Source organism: Passer domesticus, chromosome 5 (genome assembly GCF_036417665.1).
Source record: "Passer domesticus isolate bPasDom1 chromosome 5, bPasDom1.hap1, whole genome shotgun sequence".
NCBI lineage: Eukaryota > Metazoa > Chordata > Aves > Passeriformes > Passeridae > Passer > Passer domesticus.
Window position 1 is genome coordinate 68,909,398 of NC_087478.1, and position 19,021 is coordinate 68,928,418.

The 19,021-nt window shown below is 42.1% G+C and overlaps 1 protein-coding gene and 1 long non-coding RNA gene across 6 annotated transcripts in view; one reads left to right on the plus strand and one right to left on the minus strand.

The window, feature by feature from the left end:
- The window catches only part of LOC135300867 (uncharacterized), a 159,613-nt gene that overhangs the window by 94,863 nt on the left and 45,729 nt on the right, over positions 1 to 19,021 (minus strand). The window lies entirely within an intron of this gene.
- AKR1D1 (aldo-keto reductase family 1 member D1) overlaps positions 1 to 19,021 on the plus strand; it is a 34,391-nt gene that overhangs the window by 2,772 nt on the left and 12,598 nt on the right. For both annotated transcript variants that reach the window (XM_064420821.1, XM_064420822.1), the window contains exons 2-3: positions 13,481 to 13,648; positions 17,982 to 18,098. In XM_064420821.1, coding sequence (XP_064276891.1) covers positions 13,481 to 13,648; positions 17,982 to 18,098 — 285 coding nt within the window. The remainder of the gene's footprint in view (positions 1 to 13,480; positions 13,649 to 17,981; positions 18,099 to 19,021) is intronic.

Here is a 19,021-nt window from a genome sequence, read left to right on the forward strand (position 1 = left end):
TAGCCATTTGTGGCTGAATTGCTTAAGAAGCAGCATCTGAGCCACCCATTCTCTGGCGGTGGGGGCAGGCAGCTGGTGGTAGCGACAGCTCAAGCCAGCCCCAGCACTCTATTTCTGCTCATGAGTCAGATCACTGCAACTTCTAGCTATTTTGTGCTTTGATATAAAATACAGAGCCATTCATTTGTCAGATTATTCATCTTGCTCTTGGAGGCAGGTTTTTGATTTAAGCTGGTTTGTTTTGATTTTTTTTTTCCCCAAAGGTTATTCACCCTGGCACCTCCATGTCAGAGCAGCTTGTCCAAAACAAATCTGTTTTCTTAGTGTCAGGCTGTAGCCCAGTAGCTCGTAATGAGCCCAGAGTGTTCTTCCTGAAGTGCAGGAATGTGCTCGCTGGTTAAGCCAACCAGGCAGATCTAGTTAGCCATGGAACAGGGAAATCTGCTTCTCCGGCAGTCGGTTAGAAGAAAACAAAGGCAGGAGGCCAGCTTTCACGTTTCAGGCTTTGTCTGCATAAACTGAACAGCAGTGCCTTCAAAACTGAAATGTGTCAGCAGCTTGCCTTGCTCATCTTAAATAACTTAATTGTTCTCCCAAAGACAACTTTGAGAGATAAGTCATGCTTCTCTGGTTGTGAAATACTCAACAAAAAATACATCTATTGACAAAAAATCCCCCTGTGCAAGTTTACTGACTCAAAGTAGTACATCACTCAACAGGAGCAGAGCTGGACCACTGTGGAAAAGGTCTGTTCAATAATCAGACTAATTTTAATTGAATGCTCTTACCCCCTAGATGTAAGAGAGCCTTTCTTCTGACTGGGTGGAGGCTGGGATGACAATTCAGCTAATTCTTAGAGACTGAAAATGCAACGTGAAGGGTTTCTTTTGCTTTACTCTCCTACCACAGCAAGAAAGTACAATGAATCCATTGGTTATCAGTTCATCTGCTAACAGTAAGGAGTCTTCACTGGGTCACAATAGAATTAGTCATAAACTTGGGTTATTTATCAAGAGAAGCACATAAAAGTTTTTTACAGGTTTAATTCATGTTTCCTGTCCTTATTTGAAAATAAAAGAATGCAATGATTGCATAATTATTAAGCTTAATTTTCTTTTGCAGGCAGATTTCAGTGTGTTGAAGTTGGTTTTGCATTCTCCTTCATGCAAGCAAGGAAATGTTTGATTTGTATTAGATTTTTGCCTACATAAAAAAATAGGCTGTTTATCCTACCAAGGATGGACACAAGTAAAAAAGTGGAAATCTCAGCCACTGACTCCTTCCCCTGCTCTTTCTTTCCTTCCCCAAATATTCCTTCTCCTCATGGGTTTGGGTGGGAACCACAGTGGGAACTGTGAATCAGGACTATCAATGCACTCCAGACAGCTTTAAAATTTGAGGCCAATTCTACCTCTGTTAGGCTCTGTGGATCCTTCTGGCAAAGCCCTGCGAGTGCAGGAGCAGCTCTGCCAAGGCTTCAGCCGATGTGCCATGTCCAGCTCCCCCTCCCTGAGGGCCCCCAAGCCGTTGACCCAATTCTCCAGGGTATTAAATAGATGGGTGGGAGGAGGGAGAGAGCAGTCCTATAGGGGAGGGTGGTAGACAAGGACAGGGCCCTGGATGAGCCCCTGACATTGCTCTGGGCTACAGCAGAACCAGACCAGTCCATGGCAGGCTCCCATAACCTCCCAGCGCTGTAGCTCTCAGCACAGCCCATTGAGTGGTACTGGTACCCATCTGGAAGTAGATGAAGTGTGGGGATGAGCAGTCTTAGAGGGGAAAGGTGCTAAAAACACTCCTAAATCCTGGAAATCCTATGCCTCATTAAAACTGCACTTATGCCTGCTTCACTTTATAACTCATCCCTGTCAACACAGCTAAGATCATCAGTCCACTGTCTCCACATAAATACTCGCTGTTTCCCTGGAAGGTCAAGGGGCCTTGGCCACAGCTCCTCTCCTGCCTTCCTGTTTTGACTGAGGGAGGACAGGGCTTGGAGAGAAGGTTGTAGCAACCGCACTGTACACAGCCGCTGCTTCTGAAACATAAGATTGGGCAAAGTGCTCAAGAATAGCACTGGGTGAGGGCTGTTGGCAAGTTGCAACTTAGCTAAAAATGAGGTTCTGAGGTAGCCAAATCCATTCATAAATTGGAAGCAGTTTTGTGGAATAGTTTCAGGCAAAACAAATGGCAAAGCATTTAACTTTGGGCACTGGCAGTACAAGCTGAGGAATCAAAGAATTATTAAAGCACTTGGAGGTAGCAGTTGCCTTTCCCTGAATAGCCCACTGGTAAGGGAATCCACATGGGCGGTGGGAAACCAGATTCAGTCATCCTCTCAGCCTCTGGGGATTAAATTCATATCAGGCAGCTCAGGGAAATAACATGATTGTGGGGTAGGTGATAGCTAGAGAGACAAGAAGAAACACGCACAGGCTGGAGGAGGAGGAGCACTCTGCCCATGGGAAAGCGCACTGCCCACCAGCCCCACAGCGATGGATGCTGAAGAACTTGGTATGGCATCCAGCCAGGAGGAAGAGAGACCCATTTCCCCAAATCTTTGACTACCACAAAGTAACCCTTGTGAGTGCCCAGACAGTCTGGGTTTTGTTTAAGAAGAAATTGCTGGTTTGAATCAGGGAGAGGAAAAGTTCATCCAGGGCTCCCAGATCCAGTCTGAGTGACCAAGTTAAAAAAATCTGGTTTGGATAAGTAAAAACATTGTTTTGGCACTCTGAATTACTTTTTACACCCAAGCTAGAAGCTGAACAGAGTAATTTTTCATTGTACAGGTCTAACAGCCTCTAATGCTCTCATAGGATCATTTATGCCAGGAAGTTCCTTGCACAAGGATGTGCAGGCACAAACTTTTTCAATCACTGAACGGTGCTGGCTGCACCCCGGCTGCAGGTTGCCTGCCTTTGGAGCTGTCATAGGCTGCTATTAAGTCAACAGAGGTAATAAGTGACTTGTCCACTTGAAGGGATCTCTGAGCTGTAGTAAGGGAGGAATTACACACAACTTAATCCCCCCTCTTTTTCTCCTAGAAAGCCACTACTGGCTTCTGAAACAGGATTGTCTGGAGACAGCAATGATTTCAGGTGACTTGTAAAGAAAGTCACCTGGCCTGACCTACAAAATGAATCATATATTGAATGTTCCTGGGTGAAGTGATACTGCAGACACTGTTGAGCTTAAAGGCTTCAGCTTCTTGATTTCTTATCTGTAAATTTACTCTGACTCAGACAACTGTCTTCCTCCTGAGGTAAACTTGGCTTCTGGATTTTTTCTTGAAAGAGATGAGAGAGGCAATGACAAGAGCAGGAACTATTCTAACATCCAAGTGTTCTTACAGCCTCATCTTATTTCACATGACATGCTATTAAAATAAATATGTAAAGAAAATACCTTGGTCCTTTTAAGGTAAATGATTACAGATGAATATGTGTTTGAACTCAGCAAGTATTGAGTATGAAGTTAGCTCTCTCATGAAGTGATCTTTATGAACCATGAAATTACCAGAGATGTGGGCCAGGGAATTATTTTTTTCAGAGGTAAAATATTGGGAAACCAATTTGAGCAGAGCTGGGATATTTGGCTACAAAATCTCTTATTTATGCCTTGAACTTAAGAAAATAAAATCCTCAAAACAAAATAATTTTTAAAGGTTATTGGGTTATATGTCCCAACCAGCATTTCCCAAAGACATTGTGTCCCTTCACATTCCTTTTTGGTAACCACCACTGGCTTTCTCAAGCTCTTTGCTTTTTAAGCAGCAGTATTACTTCATGCAGTACTAGTTCTTCTTGTCTTCAGGGTGCGCTTTGGAGTGGCACAACCATGGCTGTTCGACACATAGCAACACGAGGTCTCTCAGGGTTGGGATTTCTGAGGTTTTTCAGAGGGTAGCCTCATGCTCTCTCAGTCTCTGAGGATATTCTAAAATCATACATCCAAGTGGAGACTTCTACACTTGAGTCAGGGGTGAAAGGAAGGAGACTCATTACTGCAGCCCAGAAAGACAACTGTGCCTGATCTACTACATGTGCTGGAGGGCTCCTTGCCTGCCTGTTAGTAAACTCTTAGCCTAGCCTTTACACTGAATAATATTTATCCTGAAACCCAATATCTGCAGCCAGATCGCTCACAGAGTCGTGACTCAGTTAGTTTTGTGCTTGAAGGACTAAGCCATACTGAGGCAATTCTGCTTGCACAGACTGCAGATGGCATGCCTTTCCTTCGGTGGCTGGTATCCTGGTGTTGAGTGATGCCCTCATTGATTAATTGCTCAGATTTTATTCCTTAACTAAGCCAGTTACTGGCAAGACCCAGTTGCCAAGAGCAGATAAAGACAGGATTTCTTGATATTTGGTGCCCAGATGCCTTGAGGAGGTGCAGCAGCAGGCATCAGCTTTTAGCAGGCAACAGACCAACTTGACTCTTGGGCAAGAGCTTGTGTGAAGAGTTAAGAAGCTGCAGTAATTGGGCTCTAGTATTGCCTTAATTCATCCTTGCTGTTTGCTACAGAGGTGGCAAATATTCCAGGGAATAAGTGGTTTCATACATGAAAGAGTGCTTTCACAGATCAAGCTTCTTATAACAAAGAGGTGAGGGTACACACTAGAAGGTTAAACTAAATCAAAAGAGTCTCAGAAAAAGTTCTGATTTCATTGATGACTTTTGCTAAAAGCTTACTGTTACACATTTTAAAATTCCCTTTTTATATGCTCAAGCAGCAGGTTTACTACCTCTGATTTATCTTGCATTCTCCTTTTTTCCTCAACTGTACAACTTTTTTGTTCTGCCACTGGAGCAGTCTTCCTCCATTTCTTTGTCTTTAACACTTTCTTCTTCATGTTTAGCCTTGACTTCTAATCCTCTGCCTGCAACTGCCTCTTGATGCCTCAGTTCCTGCTAGCTCCCTGTATTCTTGTGTTATACAATGCAACATTTTGGCTTGCATAAATGCAAGATTGCATTTTATCTTGTTAAGAAAGAAAACCCAAGTAATATAATTAGAAAAATCAGGTAATTAGAAGAGGTAGATATTTTTTTTCCTGAAATGTGGTAGACTCAGAAACTCCTAGCTTTTGTATAAGAACTGTACTTAAACCAGATTTTAAATTTGGATTTGATAAAATGACTTACCACACTCTGTCAATCTGGAGGAAAAATTCTTGCATGCAACTTTTGGAGACATGAGTTTGTTCCTAATACTTTGATTTGACCAAACCCATGGTTCTAAGACATTGTTGAATTTGCAAAATGCTCTTTTACCTCCATGTATCTTCCCTGATGAAATCTCTCTGGTTTTTCACTTCATGAAACCTGAAGCTTAATAGAAAACAAATTGATAGTATTACTAATCTCTACTTTGTGTCAATGGCTTCTGTTTCCAGTTGTGAACACAACTAGTGTATCATTATGTGTAGCAGATTAAAAACTGTTTAATGAAGTGGTCAATATGTAAAATTCCTAATGAGGAAGAGCCCAGCCTTGAAGATGAGTGTGAATGAAAGACTAACTTTCTGCCTACAAAGTTCATTAGCCAAGGGAGGACTTCTGAGTAAAATGGACAAAAAATGGCTGGTCCTGGGAAATGGTGAATTTTTGAGTTTGTTATGAGCAGCAGATTGTGGTCAGAGCAACTTCTTCCCCTCTCCCTGGCCACTCCAGCATACCTAAAACAAAAACCCTTCTTAAAATGATAGTACCTCTAACCTATGATGACATCTAGCTGCTACATGAAAACAATTTCAGACTGCTCCAGGACTAAGAGAGGTATCCACACACAGAGCCGAGGACTTGAACTAATGAATCCATTGATAGCCAGATAATTGCCTGGACTTGTGCAGTGATGCCTGCCTCATCCAAGCAGAGAGGCTGGCTCTTGCAGTCACCCTGGCACTGTGTCATTTGGCTCCCAAACACAGTACCAACACGTGTAGACTTGGACACGGCAAGAGTGCTCCACAGGAAAATGCTCTCAGAACAAGGGTTCCTTTAGAAGGTGACAGCTTTGTCTGGGAGTCAGGACAACTTTTGGATGGTGGATATCAGGTACCAGCATGACCCACCAAACTACATGTCTGTCTGTAACACAGGGTATCATGTTTAATCAGTCCAGATCCAAAACTAATAGAGGGTTAATCCAGATAAGCTTTTAGGACAGTAGCACTACTCGAAACTGGTCACCAGGGATTTTTCTTTGAAAAGTAACCAAACAGAAAACAGACCTTTTTCATTCCATAGCTGCATGCTGAAGTGACAAGCACTAGCTGTTTCATTATACCCTTCTTCCAAAAACTACAAAGTTAGCTGTTACCAGAGCAATAATACTAAACCAAATATTGACACCCAAAAAATAGTACTTTTATTCTTCTCTTTTCCTATGGCTTTCTAAATAAGTTGGGGTTTTTTAAAGACTGTTCAAAAGCCACAGGGAAAGCCTATCTATCTAATAAAAGTTAAGATTGTTTTACAGAAGAGGAGACAAGAGAATCACTGGCATTGTTGAAGAAGGGAAAAGCTGAACCCCTACAAGTGTGTAATTGGGATTACCACAACTGAAAGACACACTTTTTTGCAAGAACATTTAGAGCCCAATTTTCCAGGCAAAGCTCCATTTTTAAAATGTCCCTGACCAACTCCATACATTAAATATGGCTGTGCACTCCTATGTGTCCCTGATTCCCCACAGTTCTCCAAAAAACAGTGTAAGCATGTTCTTGCAGCTCGTGTGGGGAGCTAACATCTGGATTGTCTCTTTGGTTGACCTAGGAGGCCAGATTTGTCAAAACTTGAAAGCACTGTGCAGAAAATGCCTCTCTAGGCTTCGAAGCCAACTCTTGTTGGTTCAACTAACTAGGTGGTGGAATTCCCCAAGTTTTACATTTGCCTTTGCAAACACTTCTTCGAACTGGCGCCAGAAACCTCTCCCCTTTAACTCTAGGGAATAAAGCAGAAGAGCTACTGGCAACCTTTTCTTCTCCTTTATTGCACAAGCTGGTGCTTTAACTTCCACTTGTACCTCACACATCCCTTTGATTGCATTGCTTGTCTGAAGGGTATTTTGATAGTACCCACCCTCCCAGATAGATCCATGCTTTCCAGGGCCAGCCAGCTGGCTGTTGTGTCCTCCAGCTCTTCAGGAAACTTTCCCAGTCCACCCCCCTAGCACTGTAAGCACAGGGACCCAGGTGTGCACATCATGTTCTTGGTTTGCTTTAATCCTCTAGCTGCCTGCAGAAAGGTATGGCAGCTCTTTACTTCACCTTGCATTAACTGACTTTGTGTCAAGTGAGAAGTTGCAGAGTTCCTAAAACTGAGGATTCCGTAATCAAGTGTTAAAAATAACTCCAGCTACCCTCTGCCAGCTACAATAACAAGGCTTTCCTGAAGACAGCTTTGGCTAAATCCTAGAATAACAATGTCACAGGAATTGTAAAAATGCTAATTCTGCAGCTATGCAATCTAATTTCTGTTGTATGGAAAAACCCCACGCTTCAGGCCACTGATAGAGCATCAAGTTAGAGGAGAAAGGCACCCCTTTTCCACCTTCATTCATGGTGTGACACAAGGCCACAAGTGACACCATTCTCCCCATTTTCTCTGCGCTTATTTGCTGTTCTCCACTTCCCAAGGCAACACAGTGCATGACATAAAGCGAAGTTCTGGGCCGGCACAGCAGCCTGTGTCTCTTATCAGTGTTCTCTGCCTCCATTCCCAGCTCTACCTGCTTTTGCAGAGAACTCTTTGCTGGGTTTTGCTTCCTGAATGGTGGCTGCCAATGCTTCCGGGGGACGAAAGCCAGATTTTCCTGTGTACGAGAGAGAGGGATGTGCTGGCGGTTGCATTTTCCAAGAAAGAGGTGTACAGTACAGCTTCTCTTTTACAAGATTAAACAATTCTAAGAATTTACCCTTGTGTGGCTCATATCCTCTGGCTTTGTAAACTCAACCTGTGCTTTCCTGCAGGGCCTTCAGTACACATGCTTTCTATGCTCTGTTCCTAACATCTTAAGCCAATCCTTTTTGCCAGTTTGTCCAGAAAACAGGCTAATGGAAATAAGCAACTGGGCTTCTAGAAAGTTGCACAAGAATCTGTGTGTGAGTGCCGAGCTCTGATGAAGGAGGCTCTGAGTCAAGGAAAGTACCTACTTTCTCCTTCCTGTATTTAGCTGACTAAGATTCCTAAACAGCGGCTCCACATCCTAAATTACAGGTTTGGACTGGAGCACTTGGCCCATGGCTTGGATATCTTGTGTAATTCTGCTGCAGCTAAACTCAGATTTTTCCAGAAGATGGCCCTGTGTCTCCTAACACTTCAGGCTTTTCTCCCCAGGATCATTATTCTCGGCTAAAAGACTCCAAAGCATTGCACTAAACAGGTGAGATGCTCAGGACTAAGGTAAAGGGCTTCTCCCCTGAAGTGCTGCTTCCTCTGCTCTCATGCGCTGCTGATACCATGCAACTCAGTAAAGCTGCTCGTGTAAAACAGGGCAAAGCCGAATCTGGAAGCCTGAGTCAGACTGTTTTCCTTTACCATACGCACTAATAAAGAATACATGATGATACTGATGTTAAAACATCAAAGCAACGACTAGAGTAGCAGTTCACATGGTTTTGCAAGATTATAATCTACTGCCAGTGTGTCCTGTTAGTTTTGTCTTTGGAGATAACCCTCTTAATCAGCTGGAAAGCCAATAGAAATTGCTGACCAGAAAAAGATGCTATAGAAAAAGCAAAAGAATTGGAGGGCAGCTGAACTGTGACACTAAATAACAGTAATAAGTCAGACAACCACTAACACTGCTGAGCAAATACTGTTCTACTTGAGTGGGAAGAGAAAACTCATGGGTATGCCTGCACAAAAATATTCTCCTGTGGTTTGGTCATGTGCACTCACAAAAGAAATTGAAGCTGAACCATTTGCTATGGTAGGGAGAATAGTTTTTGACAAAATGGGATATGACAGAAGATGTCTGGAATAAACATTAAAAATTAGGGAAGTTTATGGCCTCAGAGGAAAAATAGAGCAGACCCTTTCAGACAGACAGAATTGATGAAGCACATTGCTTTTTCAGACTCACAGAAAGTGGTAACTGGCCAGTTGGCTACTTCACATGTGGAGAAGGGGCCAAATTGCTGCTTCCTTTCAGTGAAGGTGCATATCTGAGTCTGCTCCTCCAGCCCTTCTGTTGGATTTATTTATCATGGAGCCTGAAGGAAACAGATACCAGTTAAATCTGCCATGCAGGCCATGCATGATGGTAAATCAGCTGGTTTACAAGCTACAGATTGATAGAGGGAATAATTGTGTCTCTTGTTTTTTTAAAGTTTACGATCTTAAAAATAACACAGATGCTATTGAAGAAATTATTAGTGATTGAGCAAGTCCTCCTAGTCAACCAAACAGTTCTTTTATCGTAAAATGTCCAATAGACTTATATGGTTCTTTGGCATAAATTAGTGACTGTCTGCAAAAGCACTGAAGATAAATATCTGACTTACAGTGCACAAGTGGTTATAAAACTCCCATTCTAAAACAAGTCTTTGATCAAAGTAGCATAGTTGCAAGACACGTTGATTAGAAGCTGAAACATTAATTATGGCGAAGGGTCAAGAACACCTCTTATCTACACTTAAATAAAAAGTAATAAAGAAGCAGAGATTTGTCTTAAGGCCAAAACTAGACAGTACTGAATTACTACTAACAAAGCACAAAGGTTTATGACACAGAGACACTTCAGTACCTCATCTAGTATTTGTACTACTCTGAAAGTAAGCTCTGCTCATTCAGGAATGGTGCAAGAATAAATCTCTGTCTGGAGTGAGCAGGCAGCATAGGCAGCTGCATTTTAGGCAATGTCCTAAGTGAGTATGACCTGCAGGAACGAGAGGGAAGAGGTCTGGGGTTCTGAGTAGAATAAGGTGGCTGTCCATGGCCAAACAGCCTGGGAAGTGCTGTTCCATCAGCTGCTGTGATTAGTGATTAACCGTTATACAACACAGATGAATCACAAATTTCTATCTGCACTTAAATAAAAGCTGGTTTTCAATTGGTAACCTTTGATCTGGTCACTACTGAAGACCAATGAAAGACAGAAGAGATTGAAACACCTCAGGCTGAGCAGTGAAGTAGAGGGGAAAGATCCAGGTTTGTGCCTTCTCTGATGGAAAGATGGATGAGCAGTGGTGGTTGGAGTCACCTAACTTTGGTATGGTCTGTCAGGAAACAATGGAATAAGATACGACACCTAAAGCAACACTTCTAATAATGGCAATACCACAACATGACTAGCCTGTGCAAATCATCAGCACAGTTTATCACAGCCCATTACTGCAGGATTGGAAGGATTAAATATGTGAAATGCCAGAAATGATAGTTTCTCCATTAGAATGAAAATAAACATATGGTATAAAGTTTCCAGACTCACAGATGTCTCAGACCTTCATCTGGGATGGTTCAATAGAGGCAATATTTTCCAAAAACTATTCCCTAGATTGCTTTGCATTTTTATATGAAGCACCTTAGACCAGAATCTGTCAGAACTAATATACCACATCAGATGAAATGGACTAGTGCAATAAAAACATACATATATAATGTAAACCCATCTCCGGCCATTGGTAATCAAGACCTGATCCAAAAAAAGCCACCCCGAGCCCCTAAAGAATAAGGTTATTGCTTGAGATGGAAGAGTCTTTCAAAAGATTATTTGTACAGATGTAAGTCCCATATAAAAAAAATTAAGAAATACACAGAAGTTCAGCTCTAACACAAGTCAACTGATTCAGCTAAAAGCAGATGCAGTAACTGCAAGTATTTTCCTCTTTTACCCTCCTTCCATGGCTGAAACTGTGCTGTTCCCTTGCCTGTGAGACTCTACCTTTCCTCATCTATTCTTTCTGCTTTTCATACTGACCAAATTGGCCCTGGTGACTGAGAAAAGATGCAACCCAATAATCAACCTTTTCTTGCCTGGTAGAGTTTAGTTTACAGCATCAGGAAACAATAGGGAGCTGTGTTTGTGCAATCTCTCAAGAATGTGAAAAGGGGAAATTCTAGTACTGGGTTCACATCCCATTTTCAGTTATATTATGGTAATGCATCACTGTCCTCTAAGTGCTCTGCTTTCATACACTTGAATGGTAAAAGTCAAACAGGCTGAAGCAATCTAGAAGACACATTGTTTGCAAAATCACATTTCAGAGAGAAAAAACACTGATAATACTTTTGGAAATATACTTATCTTTCAGATAACTAATAATCACTTAGGCTTGAGCTCCCCAGACCTTTCAGCTGAGCCCTGTTGCTCTGTGCCAGTCAGCCTGTGCTTTGTAACAGCGGTTCCAACCTCGTGCAGCTCATTGCTGGGGCAGAGGTCTGAGGTTACTGTCATCAGTCACCGCAGGCTTGTAATACTCGTGTCAGAGCTTTCATCCTGATGCCTCTCTCAAATCCTCTCCTGCAGGTTCAGGCAGGGACAAAGCAGAGAACATGTTGGAGACTGTCATTGCTCCGTGCCTCGCACTTCTGTAATGCTGCCCAGCATGCCCCAAGTGAAAAGTAGCCATTGAGTGTGCCTGAAAAGCTGGTAGCTGCCATGGTCTTCGTTACATCCATTAACGATTGGGAAAGGGCCCTGCTAGGGGCCAAGCGTGCTTTTGGGAGGCTTCCACAATGAAAGCAGCAAAGCACTGAAACAAGTGTTACATTGTCTTCCTCAATTAAGCACACAGGATTGCATCATCATTGCTGTAAATACTCTAGAGTGCCAAATTGTGCCGTTTTGCTCCTAGGCCCTCATTCAGGTCTTTAATAAATCAGGACACGTGTGAGCAGTTTTGTATTTTAAGTAACCTTCCAACACTGCATGCTGGAGCAGAAAGTTCCTCCCAAGCCCAAACAGAAGTTGGTCCATTTTGTGTCCCTCAGAGTTAGTCAAGATGGGGCGCTGAGCAAGCAGGTCCCATTATCCCAGAATGACCTGCCTCCAGCCCACAGTTCTGGAACTGAAAGACAGGGATGAAGACGTCCCCAGGTGTCTTCAGCAGTCCTTCAAAGACTTCTTTCATATGCATGGAAGGGAAGAAGCATGTCCTTAATCATTGAAGCATCCTATAGCAGCTATGGCAGAAGTGGCAGCTGTAAAACGACAGCTACGGAAGAGAAGCTATTTCTTTCATGACAAACTCATGGACAGCCAGGCAGCTGAAAAAGGACAGCTAGGAGAGAGAGGAAGGAGAGCTATTGATATGGTGAAAAATGGTCCTTCCCAACAACACTTACTGCCAATCCCGCTTCTCTTCTTCCTTTGGCATTGTCAAAACCAACAAATTTGACATCCTCTCTTCATACTATCTCATTTCCAGATGCCTCTGGCATCTGTTTTCTTCACAGGAGAAGCAGTGTGGTCTTAGCCCTGCACTTGCAGATAGCAGAATCCAATTCTTGCCATTTGTTGTTGACAGACAGCATCACAGCAGAGCAGTTTCACTTGCCCTACTTCAGGTTTTCTTAAAGTGAATCAGATATCCCTGTTGTAGCAGAACAATGCACATGAAAAGGATGGGAGAATAGTATTGCTGCACGCCCTTGGCCATCATGACTTAGGTCTGCTCTGTCATTACAAAAAGTGTAGGAACCATAAGTTGTTTTCAGTACAATTTTAGTGACCAGACAAATAATTTCAGTAACCAGTTTTGTGCTTTTTTGCTTAGTTTGGCCTACATGTAATTTTGCTTGCCACGCTGGCTAATGGAAATTATGACTGTTCTGAAAAAACAAGCTTACTCTTGTAATTTTGGCAATGATGAGCAAACAGTACAAAAATGTCACTTACTAGGAGGTTTCTTGGGATCATCTTAAACTGAAGCAGTAAAATATATATAAATATACACTAAAGCAAGTACTGTTTTTTAACCACACAGTAAAGCAGCTTTTCAGAACTGGGAATAGCAGTAGATAGTTCTGACTTTCAGATTATGATACCAACAACTGTAAGTTGATTTGAGGAGAAAGATGTCAACCCAAATTCCTGCACTGCTGAAAGGTCCAAGCTATTCAAAGAGCCTCTGATCAGCAGGTACCAAAAAGTCATCTTCTCGTTGAATAAGCCACTTTATCAAATGGGTGTCGTAGATAAGCCCTTGCTCGCTAGATAAGAAATTCTGAAATTGTTTTCATATCACATGCATTTGATTCTACTTCCTGAGGACACTAGTATTTTCTCTTTCATGGAGATAATGAGACAGTTTTTTGCTTTGCTGCCTTTTCCAAGTCTAATCTCACATGCTCAACAGTTTTGAGAAAAAATGCACAGCCCTCTCTTATTTAGAGGTTGGAACGTGGTTGCCAGGGAGGTAAGGGATGAATTACACCACAAATTGTGCACATATCTCAGGGACTCTCTAGCATTGAAGGAGAGGTAAGCAGTAGGCTGACATTATGTTAATTCTTTTCCTTCTCCCACCAGACTCCCAAAGGTTCCTGTCTGGAGGCAGTGAAGATTGCCATCGATGCTGGTTACCGCCACATCGATGGTGCCTTTGTCTACTTCAATGAGCATGAAGTGGGACAAGCCATCCGGGAGAAGATTGCTGAAGGGAAGATCAAGAGAGAAGACATATTTTACTGTGGCAAGGTGAGAACCTGCACTCAGATTATTTACACTAACTCCAGGACTTCTGTAAATGGTTTTTCTTAAGAGTGCTGGCGGTCAACATCTGGAATATTTCCTTCCAGATCCAACATCCTTTATTTTTCTTTCCTAGCGTTACCAGAATGCTGCAGATCTTTATGAACACTAGGTTTCCTGTGAGGCACAGGAATCACTGTTCTCTGTTTAAATCTCTGATAGCAGTGGGAACCATGCAACATCCCTTCTACTTAGTTATTGTAGGCACCTGCATGTGAAGACTACGGCTAAGTTCAGCCTAAAGTGCTGCCTAGCCTGTTACTGTGCCACACATTGTGCTGTCACACACAGAGCCCCAGCTGGACAATGATCCTGCAACTGAGCTATTTTCTGTTAGAGCAATTCTCTGCACAGGTTTGCCATGAGGTTGCACAATGAAAGAGGTGGGAGCAAGCATGTGCATGCCAGTGTCTGTGTATGGGAGAACAGCAAGTGCCTACATTGGTACTACTGCCAGAAAATTATTCATCAAGCTACACCCTTAGTTACTGTATCACTTGTAATTAAAAAGTTCTAGGATGATGAATTAACTTACTTGGAGAGAAGATGTCATTACACTTCTGTTCTAGAGCAATGAGGCTGGAGTAATGCATGAGCTATTTTATATATTCAAGTCTTAACTCTATGACTTGACTCTCTCCTAAAAGAATGAAATCCCTTGTCCAATGAAGTGTCTGACAGAAGCTGTCACAACGATGAATTACCCAGGTATAAGAGAGGTCATTGCACATTGTAGTGCAATGGTGCCTGTCCAGTTTCTAAGGGAGTTTATGGCCTCAAATAGTCCTTTCTGCAGTGCTTCTTTGAACACATCAGGCTAATATTTTCCCTTTTTCCTTTCCCAAATAAGACGTAATCCACAATTACTCAACAGACTTGCAAATAAACACCACTGTTCCTAGAGTGAAAGATCCCATGGGATAAGAGGCCTGGCTTACTGTGAGCAATTTAGTCAAGTTCTATGATCTGGGAAAATTAAGCTTCATATTGGATAGTTTGCAGACCAAGAGGATTTTCAGCAGCTATAGACCAATTTCCAAGTACAGCAATTTCCAATCTGTAAAATATGCACCTCTTTTCCAAGTGTCCTGCTTGGTTCTACTGATAACAACCATGCCATTCTGAGAAAAGCCTCAAGTTCTCAAATTCTCTGCCTTTATCAGGAGAATTTCTCAGTCTCTTATACGCCAAATATGTTGTTTTGGATCAGTGAAAATATTTGGTTTCAACAGTTTTATAGGTTCATTACTGCAAGTTATCAGTAATATTACAAATCAAAACCACCGAGTTGTGCCAAAAGAACGAGATGTCCTAACAATTTTGAATATTTTAACTTTCTCAACTGCTTCCTCTGCAGTTTATTTGCCCACATCAACCTTTAGGCTCTATGAAAGCACACCTCCTGGTAAAATTTCCAAACTTCCTTTATTTATTAAGTCTTTCTGTATTCTGTTGTCTGATCTGATCACCAGATTATTTTCCTAGTTGATACTCACTAAATAAACATTGAGTCATTTGGAAAACTGCAGGTCCTGCAAGGCACAGGTCTGCTACACACAGTACCACAACAGCCAATGCCTGTGCTCCCAGCCTGCCATGTTTCTGTGAGATGACACACAAATGGATTTCTCTTACAGTCATGTCTCATACAGTTTGTGCTTGACAAAATGTCAGCCACTCAGGGTGACAGTCCATTATAACATTTCTATGATCTTTAAAAGAGTTCAAAGGCAGAAACTGAAAATAATCTGCAATTAATTCAATCCATCACAATCAAGGATTTTCACAGCTTTCACTCAAAGCTCTCACAGCAGCTCTGAACTTCCCAGAAGGAGTGGGAGTGGATCTCCCTTGCCTTATGTACCTTTAGTTTAATGCACCTCACAAACTTAGGCAGCTTACAAACTACAGGCAAATCTCAACCCAGTAGATACTTCAGGCATTGATCAGTAACTGATTGATATGAACTGTTGCATCTTCTAGGAAACTTGGTAGATACACAGACCATTCTTGGAAGCACCAGGCACTGCAGAAGTTAGTTATGTGTTCTTCCTTACTGACATCAGAAGTACTGGAAATTCTCAAGAGCCTTCAGATTCAAGCCCCTCCTGCAGACCTTTCCTGAAGCAAAGATGCTGTAGATGGAAGGCTGATCCATCAGCAGGGACTGAGGAGCCCTGCTGAGTGGCAGCATTACTGGAACAGTGACCTGGTGTGATCGTGCTGCATCTGCCAGTTGAAATCATCAGCACTTGCACTTGGCTCTTGCTGCTGGCTGCCTGATCAGGCAGAGCAGCTCAGCATCCAGAAATTTTAGAGGTTTTATATCAACTGCCAACATCTCACTTGGCTTATATAGCAAGACCTTTTTGGTCTCCTCTTTCATCCCAGGATATTTCTTTCATTAAACTAGAAGTAACATTTCCAGGAAATGTGGTGTCCTGAAATGCCAAAGCCAGCTGGCAGCTTTGACTGCTCAAACATGGGTTCTGCTTAGGTAGATAATACAATTACTTGTACAAATCATGAGAACAGTTATAAAACTCTCAAGTTTCCATGGCATCGATGTATTGACATAGAACAAACGTTTTTAAACATAGTACAGTTGTTTTTAAAGGCTGGTTCTTCAGAACCTCTGCAGTTTTAGAAGGAAGTATATTCACTGGCAAATGGCTCGGTAGAACTGGGCTCGAAAGGGCACTCAGAAAAACTACTTCTAAGCAATATATGTCAGGTTATCAAATTTCTAAAACACAGTAACAACCTGTGCACTAAGGGTCTACAAAGTAATTGCCTTACTTAAATACAAGTTAAGTTCATTTTGCAGGTAAAATGCTTAAAAAAGACATAGACCAAAAGTTTTCAGTCAATCCAGTGGAACAACTTAAACTCTTGAGAACACGACCATGGTCCCTTACTGTAGTACACCTCAGCTCTTACTACTGCCTGCTGATCATAAACTCTTCACATCTTGCAGCATACAGCTGAGAAAGGCCTAGTATGAATTTCCAGGTGTTTTGGTTTGTCATCTTAGGGCAGGGTCAGATGTCCTGCTCTCAGTACAGCTTAACACGTCCTTGCTTCTGTGGGCAGAACTGAGCAGATTGTTTTCCCAGGGAATAACTATAACATATTTTTAAAAAAGCAAGCATCTAAAATAACTTATAACTTAAACAGGCTATGGCCTTTAACACCTATAATCATCCTCTTCTCCCATAAATCACAATTCAAGTTTTGTGTCTTTAGAACAAATTTATTCTAGACTGTCAGCTTTGGTGGCAGAACTGAGTAGACAATTACCATACCAGCAAACAGCAGGTTCTTCCAACCAGCAAAAGTGACAAAAACCTCAACGGGACTCCACAGGTTAATTTTGTAAGTTAAAAAAAAAAAAAAAGAAAATAAAAACTTAGCCCAACTTATTGTGTGCATGGAAATGGTACTTAAAACCTTCTATTGTGTGTTAATTCTGCTGCAGTTAAATCGACAAAACTCAATCAGTTTACAAAGAGCTCTTGGTTACTAATTACCATGCTATGGTTTTGTTCTTGCAAGAGACTTGCATCAGCAGAGTTCAATTAGAGATAGCGCTGAACACTCACCAGTTGAGCACACTCCATAGCAACCTTGGGGCATAACCCTGAAAGGAAGCAGTTTGCATTAAAGAGGTACAGAAGGCTATGCTTTAACTACTCACACCTGCATTACAGTGACTAAACACAAACACATCTTCCCATGAGGACTGGGGAATAAGAGAAAACTTGTCTAGGTCAGGCAGTCTCTCAGGCTCCCCGACCACAGGAGAAAAACAGAAGATTCTCTTAGAGCTGGGTGCTTGGTTGTTCAATAGCTAACTCACATGATCTGAGTTTCTGCCTTCAAGCATAAAACTGACCACAGATTCCTTGTGGGAACAAAGTTTTTCAGTGAAAGCATATGCTTGGAAAACAAAAGGAATCTGTCTAAATTCATTGAGTAAGAGTTTGCAATATACTCAGCTCAGAAGAACCTGTTTTGCAATAAAAAATACATAATGGCTTTACTGGGTCAACACTTCATCAGTCCTGGGCAAGAACTCCTGTCTTAACTTCTGCACCTGGCTCTGACAGAAGGCAAGGTAAGGCACTCACCTCTGCCTTGGAGGGATGGAGACCATGTTATCTCTGCACTCTGCATAATGGGCTCTGTCAGAAGGACAAGAGGAAGGGAGTGTGTGTGTGCTGGGGGTCTTTCTCTGTTCCTCCTGGCACCCAAAGAAACCCTGTGCTTGCCTCCCCAGCTGTGGAATACCTGCCACCCCCCGGAGCTGGTGCGTCCCACGCTGGAGAAAACCCTGAAGATCCTGCAGCTGGACTACGTTGACCTCTACATTATTGAGCTGCCAATGGCTTTCAAGGTAAAAAGAAATATTGCTTGGAAAAAGTGCATGAACTTAACTTGAACCAAGGTCTCCATCTAGTATATTCCTGGCAGCTTCCAGCCTAGGTTGTCAATAGCATTTTGAGCTGATAACATATATATTTTGATATATACTGCATGCATGTATTTTTGTGCACTGCCCACCCAAAGAGAGACATATATAAGATGGTGTGAGAAAAGGCCAGGAGAGATGTTTCTTGGAGTGTTTCTGCTAGAAGGACAGGTCTCCCAACTCCTACTCTGAAAAATTACCACAGCTAAGCAGTACATGTGTCTGAATCCCCTCTGAGCCATGAAGAGAGAGTCACTGGAGGAAAGAGCTCATACAAAGCAGCAGCAGGCCAGGGGCAAAGTTCAGAGGGGAGAGGGAAAGGTAAAAAGTCACCCAGTTTGGTTTCCTTATTCTGTCCCAAATTAAAGCTGCTGGGAAAATTGTGGTTATGATCTTAATCTCTGCAACTGCAGCACTCAGCTTCACTACATCCCAACTGGTGCCAAACATGGGTTGTCATCTCTCATTCTTAAATGATCAAGTCTGATATTCCCTCATACTGCTGGCTCTGGGCAACTTCTAGGCAAAACCTTTGAATGCAGGGAGCTCACATCATAGTTGCATGCCTCCCTCTTGCAAGTCCACAAACTTTCTGCTTTCATAGCTGTATGTACCTTGCTTTACAATTTTCCTCTACAAGTACATGATATAAAGGCAAATAAAATGAAAATAATTATATTCACAACATTTAAGTGGTTTTGAACTAATTAAATCTTTCTTCTAAGAGAGAATAGGGTCAGGCAATTAGTTGGTTAATTGTTTCTGAACAAGATTTGAGCTCTAAACTGGCCTCTTTTTGCAAGAAAGGTAGATCTCTGATTATTAAAATCATATTTTTCTGCAGAAAT